Source organism: Cololabis saira, chromosome 20 (assembly GCF_033807715.1).
Source record: "Cololabis saira isolate AMF1-May2022 chromosome 20, fColSai1.1, whole genome shotgun sequence".
NCBI lineage: Eukaryota > Metazoa > Chordata > Actinopteri > Beloniformes > Belonidae > Cololabis > Cololabis saira.
The window spans coordinates 3,515,244-3,531,497 of record NC_084606.1 but is presented as its reverse complement, the minus strand read 5'-3'; the positions used below and the strand labels follow the sequence as shown (position 1 = coordinate 3,531,497).

General features: G+C 45.9%; 1 protein-coding gene across 1 annotated transcript in view; it reads left to right on the top strand.

Moving 5' to 3' along the window:
• Window positions 1–16,254, top strand: part of LOC133420919 (type II inositol 3,4-bisphosphate 4-phosphatase-like) — a 44,583-nt gene that overhangs the window by 584 nt on the left and 27,745 nt on the right. The window contains exons 2-6 of the mRNA XM_061710802.1: window positions 1,172–1,351; window positions 2,973–3,096; window positions 9,188–9,408; window positions 10,689–10,812; window positions 12,909–13,035. Of these exons, the coding sequence (XP_061566786.1) occupies window positions 1,172–1,351; window positions 2,973–3,096; window positions 9,188–9,408; window positions 10,689–10,812; window positions 12,909–13,035 (776 nt within the window). The remainder of the gene's footprint in view (window positions 1–1,171; window positions 1,352–2,972; window positions 3,097–9,187; window positions 9,409–10,688; window positions 10,813–12,908; window positions 13,036–16,254) is intronic.

Below are 16,254 nucleotides of genomic sequence, written 5' to 3'. Positions count from 1 at the left end.
GAGGGAACAGGTGAGGAGGGAACAGGTGTGAGGAGGGAACAGGTGTGAGGAGGGAACAGGTGTGAGGAGGGAACAGGTGAGGAGGGAACAGGTGTTAGGAGGGAACAGGTGTGAGGAGGGAACAGGTGTGACCAGGGAACAGGTGTGAGGAGGGAACAGGTGTGAGGAGGGAACAGGTGTGAGGAGGGAACAGGTGAGGAGGGAACAGGTGTGAGGAGGGAACAGGTGTTAGGAGGGAACAGGTGTGAGGAGGGAAACAGGTGTGAGGAGGGAACAGGTGTTAGGAGGGAACAGGTGTTAGGAGGGAACAGGTGTGACCAGGGAACAGGTGTGAGGAGGGAACAGGTGTGAGGAGGGGAACAGGTGTTAGGAGGGAACAGGTGTGAGGAGGGAACAGGTGAGAGGAGGGAGCAGGTGTGAGGAGGGAACAGATGTGAGGAGGGAACAGGTGTGAGGAGGGAACAGGTGTGAGGAGGGAACAGGTGTGAGGAGGGAGCAGGTGTGAGGAGGGAACAGGTGTGAGGAGGAACAGGTGTGAGGAGGGAACAGGTGTGAGGAGGGAACAGGTGTGAGGACGGAACAGGTGTGAGGAGGGAACAGGTGTAAGGAGGGAACAGGTGAGGAGGGGAACAGGTGTGAGGAGGGAACAGGTGTGAGGACGGAACAGGTGTGAGGAGGGAACAGGTGTGAGGAGGGAACAGGTGTTAGGAGGGAACAGTTGAGGAGGGAACAGGTGTGAGGAGGGAGCAGGTGTGAGGAGGGAGCAGGTGTGAGGAGGGAACAAGTGTGAGGAGGGAACAGGTGTGAGGAGGGAGCAGGTGTGAGGAGGGAGCAGGTGTGAGGAGGGAACAGGTGTGAGGAGGGAACAGGTGTGAGGAGGGAACAGGTGTGAGGAGGGAACAGGTGTAAGGAGGGAGCAGGTGTGAGGAGGGAACAGGTGTTAGGAGGGAACAGGTGTGAGGAGGGGAACAGGTGTGAGGAGGGAACAGGTGTGAGGAGGGAACAGGTGTGAGGAGGGAACAGGTGTGAGGAGGGAACAGGTGTGAGGAGGGAACAGGTGTGAGGAGGGAACAGGTGTGAGGAGGGAACAGGTGTGAGGAGGGAACAGGTGTGTGCGCTTCACACTTCTTTCGTGCTGGAATCTGACGCATCTGCCGCTTGTCTGGCGCAGACCGAACGCTTCGTTCACGCGCTCAAAGACGAGCTGGTTCGGAGCGCCCTGCTGGATATCCATCACACCTCCACCTGCAGCAGCAGCCACGTCCACAGCAACGGGCTGCTCTGTGAAATCCCACCAGCCAATCAGGAGCAGGACGGCCGGCAGGACCTGGACTACGACGAGGAGGAGTGGGTAAGTTGGGCCGCCCTTTTTTATTTCTTAAAACAGGTAAAAGTAGGGCTTGGGCGTCCTGACCTCATCACTTGGCGGAGCCGCCATGTTGGAAGCTACCTTAGCATGCTCCCTCTTCGTTGTGTCTTACTTCGTCGTCGGCTCGCTTGGATCGCGGCTGTAAGACGACCAAACATAACCTTCCACAGTATTCCGATTTCGATGACAGTCTGTGTTAGGTTCCTAAATCATCAACATAAATTAATAACTTAGGAAAGACACAGGGACTCTGGAATGATTTTCAAGGCGCTTCTGCAGAAGTCTGGGCGAAGAAAGCTGAGTAGTGCAGGGCAACGTGGCCCTCATCTGAGAACTGGTCAGCTCTTCTCCCAAAATCCTCTGTGCAGCCTAGCGCTTTTATTTGAATAACCGGTGACAGGAATGACCATATTTGGTAAACAGACTGTCAGTGTATAGATAATGAACAATGAACAGATGGAGAACAGACATGGTATCAGATGATGGTTAAAAAGGTCACACCTATGACTTTTCAGTTAATAAGCAACTTATCTTGTGGTATGTCAGAGCAACAGACATCCTTTTAAAAAACCTCAAATGGTCAAGGGGTCAACTAAAAACAGGACCTTTGTTGGAGGTTTTGAACAGATGGTTCAACTAACCCCTTAAAGACAATGAGACGGCTGTCAGTCGACCCCCCTGACAAAAACTCCTTAAACCTTAAAAATACAATGGGACAGTTGTCCCAGGATAGCCCAAACCCTTAACGGAACACAGGAAGGGCTGCCCTCATCTGTTAACATGTGATAAGAATGTGACAACCAGCAGTCAGCTTAATAAGCTGACCTTAATAGGCCTAAATTCTGATTCGGGTAGTTTCATGAGGACAACTTAATTCAAAACTTTGATTAATCTGACAGTCTGCTCCCTGCATGTTCATTCTGGTCCCCATTCTTCCACACCTTGAAGTTGTCATGGGTGTTCTAGCCTGTGTTGGACCGTACTGGAAGTACTGTCACCTTTTCAGATGCTTTTCCTGACTCTCATGCGCCTTAGACTGAATTTGCCAATACAACACATTGCCCACCTCTTTTGTGTGAACAGAAAAACTTTTTCCAAAACCTTCACTAACACCATAAATGTTTTGCATTGGTGTTGCATGCGCGCCTTAGTGCGCATTAGCCCTCTGATTAACCGGCCAGAGCAAGATTGCGTTGCATATAACTATGCCCCAACAACTTAACTAATAACTAAGGAACTGCTCCGAAGTGTAGGCGCTCACACCGCAAACAAGGTAGCCGAAGACGTCGTTTGTTCAGAACTACGGCAGTAAAACCTCGTCGGAGCTCCACTCTTTATTAGGGATTTCATATGGATCCAAACCGTTAATAATCCAGTCTCTGGTTTCCTTGTTTAAGGTATCCCGGTAAATTCTAGTTCCTTTCCGGCATTTAACATTTTTTTTGCGTTGCATCTGTTCACTTGGTGCAACCACACTGCTACTACACTGCTGTTTGTTTACACTCACGGAGCTGTAGCTATAGGCTGGTAATAGAGTGAGAAATGGATTTCAGGTTTCCTTAAAGGCCGTTTTAGTTTTGTTTATGCAAGTGTGTTTGTGTAGGACAGGGTTTGGGCCAACGTCGCCAAGAGCCTCAACTGCATCATCGCCATGGTGGACCGTCTGCAGGGGCGGGAGCACCAGGACCGGTGGTCGTCCACAGAGGAAACGGCCTCACAGAACACCGGTGGGACACCTTTTCTTTAATTAATTATTATTTTTTTTTTTTATTGAAAATATCTTTATATACAAACAACAAGGCATTAATCTTTATCAAAATGTATCAAGGAACAGGTGCATTTGAGAGAAAACGGAAGGAAAATAAAATAAATAAAATGAAAAGGAAAATAAGGAAATTCAACTCAATTTTATTTGTATAGCGTCTAATACAACAAAAGTTGTCTCTAGGCGCTTACCAGAGACCCAGAACATGACCCCCGAGTAATTATTACATAAACAATGGCAGGTAAAAACTCCCCTAGTGGGAGAAAAGCCTTAAGCCAAACAGTGGCAAGAAAAACTCCCCTTTAGGAGGAAGAAACCTTGAGCAGGACCAGGATCATAAGGGAGGACCCTCCTGCCGAGGGCCAGACTGGGGGGTCGGGGACGTCAGCAGCACACCAGACATCCACACAGGCAGGTGGAAGCAGCAGCCGGATGATCAGAGGAGGGGGGGGAATCGCAGGCCAGCACGCAGCTCCTGAAGCTCCGGCCTGCAAACATGCAGAAAAGAGAAAAAAGGGGACCAGCACAAGAAACTACAGGAACAATGGACAGAAATGATAGCTATGAGATATTTATAATAAATAAAAATGGAAAAGGAGAAGAGGAGAAGAGGAGAGGAGAAGAAGGGTGAGAGGCACCGCCCAGTGGATCATGTCGGTGCCCCCCTGCAGCATAAGCCTATAGCAGCATATCTACCACCAAGCTATATATAGACTAACTATTATAGTCTTGTTCTATAGCTGCAACTATGACTACTGACTCTAACACTCTAGAGTTTACTCTAACTAGAGGTTTACTAACACCAACTAGAGATTTACTGAACTACCTATAGGTTTTACTAAACAGAAAGGTTTTAAGTTTGACTTTAAAGGTGGAGGTGGTGTCAGCCTCCTTAACCCAGATTGGAAATTGGTTCCAAAGTAATGGTGCCTGATAGCAGAACGCCCGCCCTCCAAATCTACATTTAGAAACTCTAGGAACTACAAGTAAACCTGCACTCCGAGAACGGAGAGCTCTGCCAGGAACATAAGGCACTATCAGGTCTTGAAAAATGTTTTAATTGGATTCTGAGTTTTACGTGTAGCCAATGGAGCGACGCCAACACTGGAGAGACGTGGTCTCTCCTGCTGATTCCTGTCAGCACTCGTGCTGCTGCATTCTGGATCAGCTGGAGCCTATTCAGCAAATTACTTGGACATCCTGCTAATAACATATTACAGTAATCTAGTCTAGAAGATACAAACGCATTAACTAGTTTTTCTGCATCACTCTGCGAGAGGATTTTCCTAATCTTTGCAATATTATGGAGATGGTTTAAACGACAAATCCTGATCGAATGATAACAGATCATGTTAACCTCTGTTTTATCTGAATTTAAAAGCAAAACAGACATCCAGTCCTTGATGTCCCTAAGACATGCCTGAAGTTTAACTAACGGTTCTGTTTCATCCGGCTTCATAGACAAATAGAGCTGCGTATCATCAGCATAACAATGAAAGTGTATGCCGTGATTCTGGATTATACTTCCCAACGGCTGCATGTATAAACTGAACAAGATTGGCCCTAGCACTGAACCCTGCGGAACACCATAACAGACCCTTGACTGTTCTGAAGAAACCTCATGTACATGAACAAACTGGAACCTGTCAGATAGATATGATTTAAACCAACGTAGAGCTGTCCCTTTAATCCCAACAACATGCTCTAACCTGTGCAGTAAAATGCCATGATCAACAGTGTCAAAAGCAGCACTGAGGTCCAGTAGAACCAGTATGGACACTAATCCCTTATCTGAGGTCCAGTAGAACCAGTATGGACACTAATCCCTTATCTGAGGCCATAAGGAGGTCATTCGTGACTCGAACCAGTGCTGTCTCTGTGCTATGATGCATTCTGAACCCTGACTGAAGTCAAAGTCAAAGTAGCTTTATTATCGTTTCTTCACATGTCAGACATACAAAGAATCGAGAGGACGTTTCCCACTTCCCTCGGTGAGACATATAAAGTGCGCAGGCACAGGCACAACAGATAAAAATTTAAAAAGATAAAGATAAAGATTTAAAAAAGATTTAAAAAAGAGTTCACATGAATAAATACAAATACAAATACAACACAACACAGACATTTACTGGAACTGAGTGCAAAAGTTTTTTTTGTTTTTGTGCAGTATGTATAACAGTTTAATAAATATATATTAAAAACAGTGAGCAGTGACTTTAAATTGACACAGTGGTGATATTAAAAGAGGCAGTTGTTTTGTAGTCCTGAGTGTTCATGGGGGGGGGGGGGGGGGCTTTTGGGGGGATTTCAGTTCAGTTCCCTGCCAGTCTGGAGGATCTGGAGGATCTGGTTGGGGGGAGTGAGGGGAGAGAATTTAGCATCCTGACTGCTTGGTATGCGAAGCTGTTACTGAGTCTGGTGGTGCGGCAACAGAGGCTCCTGTACCTTCTACCTGAGGGTAGGAGGCTGAACAGACTGTGTGCGGGGTGGCTGGTGTCGCTCGCAATCGCGATAGCTTTCCGGGTGAGGCGGGTGGTGTAAATGTCCTTCAAGGAGGGGAGTGGGGCACCTATGATCTTCCCAGCTGTGTTCACTATGCGTTGCAGTGCTTTCCTGCTGTATTCAGTACAGCTACCGCCCCACACAGTGATGCAGCTGGACAGGATGCTTTCAATGGTGCCCTGGAAGAAGGTTTTCAGGATGGGTGTGGGAGCTCTCGCTCTCTTGAGCTTGCGGAGGAAGTAGAGGCGCCGCTGGGCTTTCTTTGCCAGTGATGCAGAGTTGGTGGCCCAGGAGAGGTCCTCGCTGATGTGCACCCCCAGGAATTTGGTTCCGCTGACCCGCTCCACAGCAGCACCATCGATGGTCAGTGGTGGGAGTTCAGTGTGGCCTCTCCGGAAGTCGACCACGATCTCCTTAGTTTTGCTGACATTCAGCAGGAGGTTGTTGTCTCTGCACCACTTGGTCAGAAGGTTGACCTCCTTCCTGTAGTGGGTCTCGTCGTTCTTGGTGATGAGACCCACCAGAGTTGTGTCGTCCGCGAACTTCACCATGTGATTGGTGCTGAAGGTTGGTGTGCAGTCGTGAGTCAGCAGGGTGAAGAGCAGGGGACTGAGCACGCAGCCTTGTGGGGCCCCTGTGCTGAGTGTGATGCTCCTTGAGGTGTTGTTGCCGACTCTGACTGCTTGTGGCCTCTCGCTGAGGAAAGACTTCAAATAAATCATTTCTATACAAATAGTCACATAACTGGCTTGAAACTGCCTTTTCCAGAATTTTAGATAGAAATGGAAGGTTGGAAATGGGTCTATAATTAGCTAAGGTGTCTGGGTCAAGGGAAGGTTTTTTTAGTAAAGGTTTAATTACTGCAACTTTGAAAACCTGTGGTACATATCCTAAATTTAGGGATAAGTTGATCTGGTCTAGTATTGTCGCACCAATAAGAGAAAAAACATTTTTGAATAGTCGAGTTGGAATGGGGTCTAACAAACACGTTGTTGATTTAGGAAAGGGGCTGGGGCTTATCCAATAAATTATATTCAACAATTATGTTTAAAAGTTGTATTGCATTTCTTTTCGTCATGAGTTTAAGGGCTTTAGAAAAGTGAAGGAATTTGTTATGGAAAACACAAAATCGAGGTTTCACTTTCATATACTTGGACTTGTGGATGTGGAATTTACCCAAAATTATGATATTATTAATCAGAAAGTCATCATTGGTATTGTCCATTGAAAGTCCAAAAATACTAGCTTTCTGTGAGAAATCCTGCAGATCAAACACCTTTGGGTGAAGCCAGTCATGTTTATCCTGCCAATTAGTATTAGAATATATGCATTAAAAAAATAAATGATCAGTGGTTTCACATTCATCACAAAATACACAATTATTAGTTTCAATACCAAATCGCTACCGCAACAATCCACTGGATGGGTTTACACCATTTAAGGTTTTAAAATGGAGTTCTTTTACTTTGGGAGTAATTGGAAATTTTAAGTATTTTGTTCGTAACATGGTGATGATATGTTTGGGGTAAAACTGTAAGATTGAATTTCTGTAGGATACCGAGGGGTATAAGATGAAATTAAACGTATTTCGAATTGATTTGGAATTGGAAATTGGAATTTGGAAATTGGTTTGGAATTTTAACCTCATTAAAGTCACAGCCACCAACCAAAAGTTGTGGAAAATGAGGGTTGATAGGAGTAGGATTAGTTAAAACTAGTGCTGTCAGGCGATTAAAAAATGTATCTAATTAATCACAAGATTTATTATTAATTAATCTAATTAATCGCATTTTAATCTCATATCTGCTAAAGGTCCCCAAATAAAGAATTAGAATTCTAGGACATTGCAGTGCATGACTAATCAATTGAATACAGTAAGAAGAGAAGATTTGAAATCCACTTAGGATTTCCAATTAGGCCAGGTGCATTATTCAAAAATGCAATGCAAATACAGTTAAAGGAGCTTGCGGCTGCTTTTAAGAAATGAGACTCTCTAGCGCCACCCTTCACCACGACGGCCGTTGGGGGTACTGCAGCCAACAGTGAAGCCGGCACAGGAGAACGGGGAGAACGTGCATGCAGCGTCATGTGACGTCACATCTGCAGGACAGCGCGGGAAATTCGGGACCGAATTGCAGCACATTTTGCAAATAAAAAAAACAGCCTCAAGCTCCTTTAAATAAATAAAATTCAGAAATAAAATAAGGCTGAGTCTCAAATAGGCACTTAAGCAGACTCTCAATTCAAAATTAAAACTAAAGCTGACTCAATACAACAATTCAAGTACTAGTAGCTGTAACGTTTACAGTGGAACTTGTCCGGACATGTTTAGCGTTTAAATGATAATTCAGGCTGGAGCAGCTCCGTGATAGGAACATTCTTTTTACAAAATGTACAAATCACCGCGTTCTTGTTGCTAGTCAAGAACACGCTTGTTGCTTCTTTTTATACATAAACTTGCCGTTCAAAGGCCCAGCAAAGATTTGCTGAGTCGCTCCCCTGAGTCGTCCAGGTCCATCAACATGTTAGTTTGACTAGCACAGCGGTCGGCAACCCGCGGCTCTAGAGCCTCCCTAGTGGCTCCTGGAGCTTTTTCAAAAATGTTTGACCTTTTTTTCTTCTTTTTTTTTCTTTTTCTTTTTTTCTCTTTTTTCTTCTTTTTTTCTTCTTTTTTCCCTTTTTTTCTCTTTTTTTCTTCCTTTTTCCTTTCCTTTTTAATCTCGACATTTCAACTTTTTTCTCGACATTTCAACTTTTTTCTCGACATTTCAACTTTTTTCTTGACATTTCGACTTTTTTCTCGAAATTGTACTTCAATATTAATCTCGACTTTTTTTTTCTCGAAATTTTGACTTTTTTCTCGACATTTGGGCTTTTTTCTCAACATTTTTACTTTTTTCTCGACATCTCGACTTTTTTCTCGACATTTCGACTTTTTTCTCAACATTGTGACTTTTTTCTCGAAATTTTGACTATTTCCTCAACATTTCGACTTTTTTCCTCAACATTTCGACTTTTTTCTCGACATTTCGCCTTTCACCATTTGCCTCCATTCTAAGGTTTATACAAGACTTTTCATTTTTTGTGGCAACAGACATATTTGTTTTTTGTGTTTTTGGTCCAATATGGATCTAAAACATTTTGGGTTGTCGACCCCTGGACTAGCAGCAGGAGGGAAGTAGTGGCCTACCGGTCCCTCAATGGGCCAAATTTCAAATGCTTACGCATTTGGCCACTCATACTTAATTGCGTTAATTTTCATAACGCGTTAATTAGCAGTGTAATTAATTAATCTAGTTAACGCGCTAAACTGACCGCCCTAGTTAAAACACCTTTTATTAAATTCAAAACAGATTTGGGGGTGGCTTTGGATGATAGATTGAAATGTATTACGGTTGCAAGCAAGGTCATATTTAAGGCACGAGTTCTCATATGATAACAAATCACCAACCGGTGGGACACCTCCAGTGTTCTGGTTCGTAGGTCGTTTCTGTCGTCCCCTGAACTCGGCACATGAGCTCAACTCATCCTCTTCTCTTCTGTCCCTGCAGCCTCTCATTCCTTCTACTCCTCGTCCTCCTCCTCGTCTTCGTCCTCCTGGCAGGAGCAGCTCCTCCCTCTAGTGGTCACCATCAGGGACTGCGTACGCGAGGCGATGGCCAAAGCTCGAGCCGCCATGACCTTCGTGGTCCTGCAGGGGGCGCTGGCCGCCACCGCGGCCCAGGGAGCCGTCCAGGTCGTCCAGAGACGCCACGCCGTCTTCAGCCAGGCGGTGAGAAGAAGCACAACTTTACCTGAGAAACGCTTCTCTACTTCGTCACCTTCAGACTGTACGGAAGAGTATCAGGGCCAGGCAGGAGGAAAAATATTTTAGATTTTTTTACTATTATGCACTTCGAGAAAAAAGTCGAAATGTCGAGAAAAAGTCGAAATGTTGAGATTAATGTTGAAATACAATTTCGAAAAAAAGTTGAAATGTCAAGATTAATGTTGAAATACAATTTTGAGAAAAAATTCGAAATGTCGAGAAAAAAGTCAAGATGTCGAGATTAATGTTGAAATACAATTTTGAAAAAAAGACAAATATCCAAGATTAATGTTGAAATACAATTTTGAGAAAAAGACAAATATCCAAGATTAATGTTGAAATACAATTTTGAGAAAAAAAGTCGAAATATCGAGAAAAAAGTCGAAATGTCAAGAAAATAGTTGAAATGTAGAGATTACTTACTTGATTAATTGTTTTATCTTTTGTATTGTGTTTTTAATGTATTTTTGTGTATTTATATAACTTTGTTCTTTTTCATGTTAGTTCCCCCCTCCCCTTACCCCCCTGGGCTGCACTTGAAAATAAGAAATGTGTTCTTAATTTGCTTGCCTGGTTAAATAAAGGAAATAATAAATTAATGTTGAAATAAAATTTTGAGAAAAAAGTCAAAATGTTGAAATAATTTAAAAAAATAAATAATTAAAAAACAATGTTAAAAAAAATTAATTAAAAAAAAATGTTGAAATACAATTTCAAGAATAAAGTAGACATTTTGAGAATAAAGTTGAAATTTCAAGAATAAAGTTGAAATTTCGAGAATAAAGTTGAAATACAATTTCGTGAATAAAGTCGAAATTTCGTAAATAAAGTATAAATGTTTCCTCTGGCCCATCAAATCCAGTTAGCAGAGTAACTGACAGCTCTGCAGCAGCAGCCAGAACTAACTAACTAACTAACTAACTAACTAACTAACTAACTAACTAACTAACTAACTAACTAACTAACTAACATCCTTGGAGTGGAACGTTAAGGGTACGTTTATGAAGTTATGCAACCGCATGTGTGATATGTGTTTCAAATCAATATCAAAAGCCAATTCTTGTATTCTGAACTTTTTTCTCGACATTTCGACTTTTTTCTCAAAGAAAAAAGTCTTCCTCCTCTAAAATATTATATTTATTTTTCTCCTGCCTGGCCCTGATACTCTTCCGTGAGACTAGTCGTGTTTCTTCAGGCAGGAAAGTTCCCGGTGTATTAACGAGACTCTTCTTCTCGCCTCTCAGCTGTCGGCCGTTGTCCTGGGCTTCGTGCTGAAGCTGCACGGAGGTCTGGAGGAGCCCGACTTCCTGCAGCAGCTTCACTCCGTGGGAATCCTGGCCCAGTTTGAGAGCCTGCTGAGCACCTACGGTACGGACGGAAACACAACGCTGCAGAAGAACTGCTGTTTCTGGCAGCCTGCTTCACTTCTAGTTTCAGTCTAGTCTTTGGGTCAAACTATCATTTTAGTTTTTATTAGGGTGCTTTCACACCTGTACCGTTTCAAGCAGTTGTTCCGATACAGGGAACGCTTCCCCCTCAAGATCGGAACGTTTTTGGTATATGTGAACACAACAATCGAGCTCTGAAACGGTACAAAACAAGCGTTCCGAGATCGCCTAGGAGAGGTGGTCTCGGAACGATTCCAATCGAGACCTGAAACGGTTCATTTTTTTTTATTTGGAGTGAGAACGTAATCCATACAGCAACCGATACAACTCCATTCATTGTGTATGTGCGACCGCGGCGCAAGGAGAAGAGTCGGTCCAGCTCCACCAACTCCTCTCCTATTGGACGTGCAAGATGTCTTCCCAGCACGGCACAAATTAAACATTGTTTGAAATTAAACAATGTTCAATTCGGGCAGGGTTTGCGCAGCGCAAACCCTGCTGCAGCAGGCGGCCTCTCGTCCGCTGCCCGGGCTCCGCTCTGCGCCGAGCGCACATAAATGAATGGGTAAAGCCGGATTTATGGTTCCGCGTTAAATCGACGCAGAGCCTATGCCGTACTCTATGCCGTAGGCTCTGCGTTGGTGTAACGCGGAACCATAAATCAGCCTAAAGCCGACGGCTGCGGTCTGCACTGAAAGGGGCGTGTTGTTTATGTCGGGGTCGGAAGAGAAAATTCCTTCCGCGTTCATTTGACCAATCAGAGAGCAGCTGGTTCGCGCATGGAATTTGTTAACAGCTTTGAAACGGTACAGACGTTTGCCTTGTGAACACAAACCCCACGAACGAGAAACGGAACAACTGTATCGGTTCAGCCCCTGAATCGGAACAAAACAAACGGGCCACAGGTCTGAAAGCAACCTTAATTTTAGTCACGTTCATTCTCCTTTTAGTCGTGTCAAGTTTCAGTCGACTAAAAGTCTGAGCATTTTAGTCTTATTTTAGTCAGAATTTTCCAGGACCGTTTTAGTCTAGTTTTAGTCAAAGATTGTATTAAACCAAACCCATTTTACAAAATAAAAAAAAAATTAAAAATTACCATGTAAACGCCTAATTCAGAATGAAAATGGCCATTCCGAATTAAACTTAATTCCGAAGTAATTGACTGGTTTATTCTGATTTTAAATCTGAATAGAATAATTCCAGATCATGTAAACACTCATTCCTCTTTAAATTAATTCTGATCTTTCTTTCTGCTCGTTCCCTCATCCGTCTGTCTCCATGATCTTATATTCCGCTGGGCTGGTTTTCCAAACAAAGTTTCAAGATGCAGCAGCAGTAAACGCTGGTCAAGAGCAGAGACCATTTATTTAATAAATAGAAATCATTAAAAGAACAGATGGAAACAGGAAACATCGAAATTGTGAGCTTTTCAAAGTTGTAGCGGCTAAGTTTGTTTTTCTTCCGGTAGTTTAACTTCCAGTCCGCCCCCTATCCAATCAGAACCTTCCCAACCCCCAGACCTGGAGAGGAATTGGAGAAAGACCATCAAACGTGGTTTCCATGTAATTACTATTTCCATGTAAACTCGGAAAATAGTTTAATTCTGAATTAAATTAAATTAAATTAAATTAACATGGACATTAAACCAGAGAAACTACTGAAAACATGGACATTAAACCAGAGAAACTACTGAAAACATGGACATTAAACCAGAGAAACTACTGAAAACATGGACATTAAGGATTTTTGGGAGAACATTCTCACATTTTAGCAGAGTTTTTACTTTGTAATCTACATTTTAGTCTAGTTTTTATTCGTAGACGATATTGCATTATATATTTAATTATCGTCACATGACCAGCATTTTCGTCGCTTTTCGTCTCCTTTTCCTCAGGTGATAAAGGTTCGTTGACGACAATATTTAGTCATAAATATTTAGTTCGTTGACGAAACCAACTTTATGGAGAAGTCGGAATTTTTTTTTGTCTTTTATTTTGAAAAATAAGACGGATTCTGACCGAGAGCTTGATGCAGGTTCTCTACCAACATGTCTGGTCCCTGCTGTTTCCCTGTCAGGTGACGAGGTGGGGATGCTGGAGGACATGGACGTGGCCGTGGCCGACCTGAGGGGAGTGTCCTTCACCATCACGGAGGCCAAGACGGAGCAGCCGGGCGACCTGCTACCCACGCTCAGCGGGACATGGTAGGTGGAGGGTTCGATTCCTGAAAAACACGGACTCAGGGCCAATCCCAATACACCCCCTACTCACTACCACTAGCCCTCACTCACTACCACTAGCCCTCACTCACTACCACTAGCCCTCACTCACTACCACTAGCCCTCACCCATTACCACTAGCCCTCACTCACTACCACTAGCCCTCTACTCACTACCACTAGCCCTCACTCACTACCGCTAGCCCTCACTCACTACCACTAGCCCTCACTCACTACCACTAGCCCTCACTCACTACCACTAGCCCCCTACCCACTACCACTAGCCCTCACTCACTACCACTAGCCCTCACTCACTACCACTAGCCCCCTACCCACTACCACTAGCCCTCACTCACTACCACTAGCCCTCACCCACTACTACTAGCCCTCACTCACTACCACTAGCCCTCACCCACTACCACTAGCCCTCACCCACTACCACTAGTCCTCACCCACTACCACTAGTCCTCACCCACTACCACTAGCCCTCACTCACTACCACTAGCCCCTCACTCACTACCACTAGCCCTCACTCACTAGCCCTCACTCACTACCACTAGCCCTCACTCACTACCACTAGCCCTCACTCACTACCACTAGCCCTCACTCACTACCACTAGCCCTCACCCACTACCACTAGCCCTCACCCACTACCACTAGCCCTCACTCACTACCACTAGCCCTCACTCACTACCACTAGCCCTCACCCACTACCACTAGCCCTCACCCACTACCACTAGCCCTCACTCACTACCACTAGCCCTCACTCACTACCACTAGCCCTCACTCACTACTACTAGTCCTCACTCATTACCACTAGCCCTCACCCACTACCACTAGCCCTCACCCACTACCATTAGCCCTCACTAACCACCACTAGCCCTCACTCACTACCACTAGCCCTCACCCACTAACACTAGCCCATACTCACCACCACTAGCCCTCACTAACCACCACTAGCCCTCACTCACTACCACTAGCCCTCACTCACTACCACTAGCCCCCTACCCACTACCACTAGCCCTCACTCACTACCACTAGCCCTCACCCACTAACACTAGCCCTCACTCACTACCACTAGCCCTCACCCACTAACACTAGCCCATACTCACCACCACTAGCCCTCACTAACCACCACTAGCCCTCACTCACTACCACTAGCCCTCACTAACCACCACTAGCCCTCACTCACTACCACTAGCCCTCACTCACTACCACTAGCCCTCACTCACTAACACTAGCCCATACTCACCACCACTAGCCCTCACTAACCACCACTAGCCCTCACTCACTACCACTAGCCCTCACCCACTAACACTAGCCCATACTCACCACCACTAGCCCTCACTAACCACCACTAGCCCTCACTCACTACCACTAGCCCTCACTCACTACCACTAGCCCTCACTCACTACCACTAGCCCTCACTCACTACCACTAGCCCTCACTAACCACCACTAGCCCTCACTCACTACCACTAGCCCTCACTAACCACCACTAGCCCTCACTCACTACCACTAGCCCTCACTCACTACCACTAGCCCTCACTCACTAACACTAGCCCATACTCACCACCACTAGCCCTCACTAACCACCACTAGCCCTCACTCACTACCACTAGCCCTCACCCACTAACACTAGCCCATACTCACCACCACTAGCCCTCACTAACCACCACTAGCCCTCACTCACTACCACTAGCCCTCACTCACTACCACTAGCCCTCACTCACTACCACTAGCCCTCACTCACTACCACTAGCCCTCACTCACTACCACTAGCCCTCACCCACTACCACTAGCCCTCACCCACTACCACTAGCCCTCACCCACTACCACTAGCCCTCACCCACTACCACTAGCCCTCACCCACTACCACTAGCCCTCACTCACTACCACTAGCCCTCACTCACTACCACTAGCCCTCACTCACTACCATTAGCCCTCACTCACTACCACTAGCCCTCACCCACTACCACTAGCCCTCACCCACTACCACTAGCCCTCACTCACTACCACTAGCCCTCACTCACTACCACTAGCCCTCACTCACTACCACTAGCCCTCACTCACTACCACTAGCCCTCTACTCACTACCACTAGCCCTCACTCACTACCACTAGCCCTCACCCACTACCACTAGCCCTCACTCACTACCACTAGCCCTCACTCACTACCACTAGCCCTCACCCACTACCACTAGCCCTCACTCATTACCACTAGCCCTCACTCACTACCACTAGCCCTTACCCACTACCACTAGCCCTCACCCACTACCACTAGCCCTCACTCACTACCACTAGCCCTCACTCACTACCACTAGCCCTCACTCACTACCACTAGCCCTCACTCACTACCACTAGCCCTCACTCACTACCACTAGCCCCACTACCATTAGCCCTCACTCACTACCACTAGCCCTCACTCACTACCACTAGCCCTCACCCACTACCACTAGCCCTCACTCACTACCACTAGCCCTCACTCACTACCACTAGCCCTCACCCACTACCACTAGCCCTCACTCACTACCACTAGCCCCACTACCACTAGCCCTCACTCACTACCACTAGCCCTCACTCACTAACACTAGCCCATACTCACCACCACTAGCCCTCACTAACCACCACTAGCCCTCACTCACTACCACTAGCCCTCACCCACTAACACTAGCCCTCACTCACTACCACTAGCCCCACTACCACTAGCCCTCACTCACTACCACTAGCCCTCACTCACTAACACTAGCCCATACTCACCACCACTAGCCCTCACTCACTACCACTAGCCCTCACTCACTACCACTAGCCCTCACCCACTACCACTAGCCCTCACCCACTACCACTAGCCCTCACCCACTACCACTAGCCCTCACTCACTACCACTAGCCCTCACTCACTACCACTAGCCCTCACTCACTACCATTAGCCCTCACTCACTACCACTAGCCCTCACCCACTACCACTAGCCCTCACCCACTACCACTAGCCCTCACTCACTACCACTAGCCCTCACTCACTACCACTAGCCCTCACTCACTACCACTAGCCCTCACTCACTACCACTAGCCCTCTACTCACTACCACTAGCCCTCACTCACTACCACTAGCCCTCACCCACTACCACTAGCCCTCACTCACTACCACTAGCCCTCACTCACTACCACTAGCCCTCACCCACTACCACTAGCCCTCACTCACTACCAC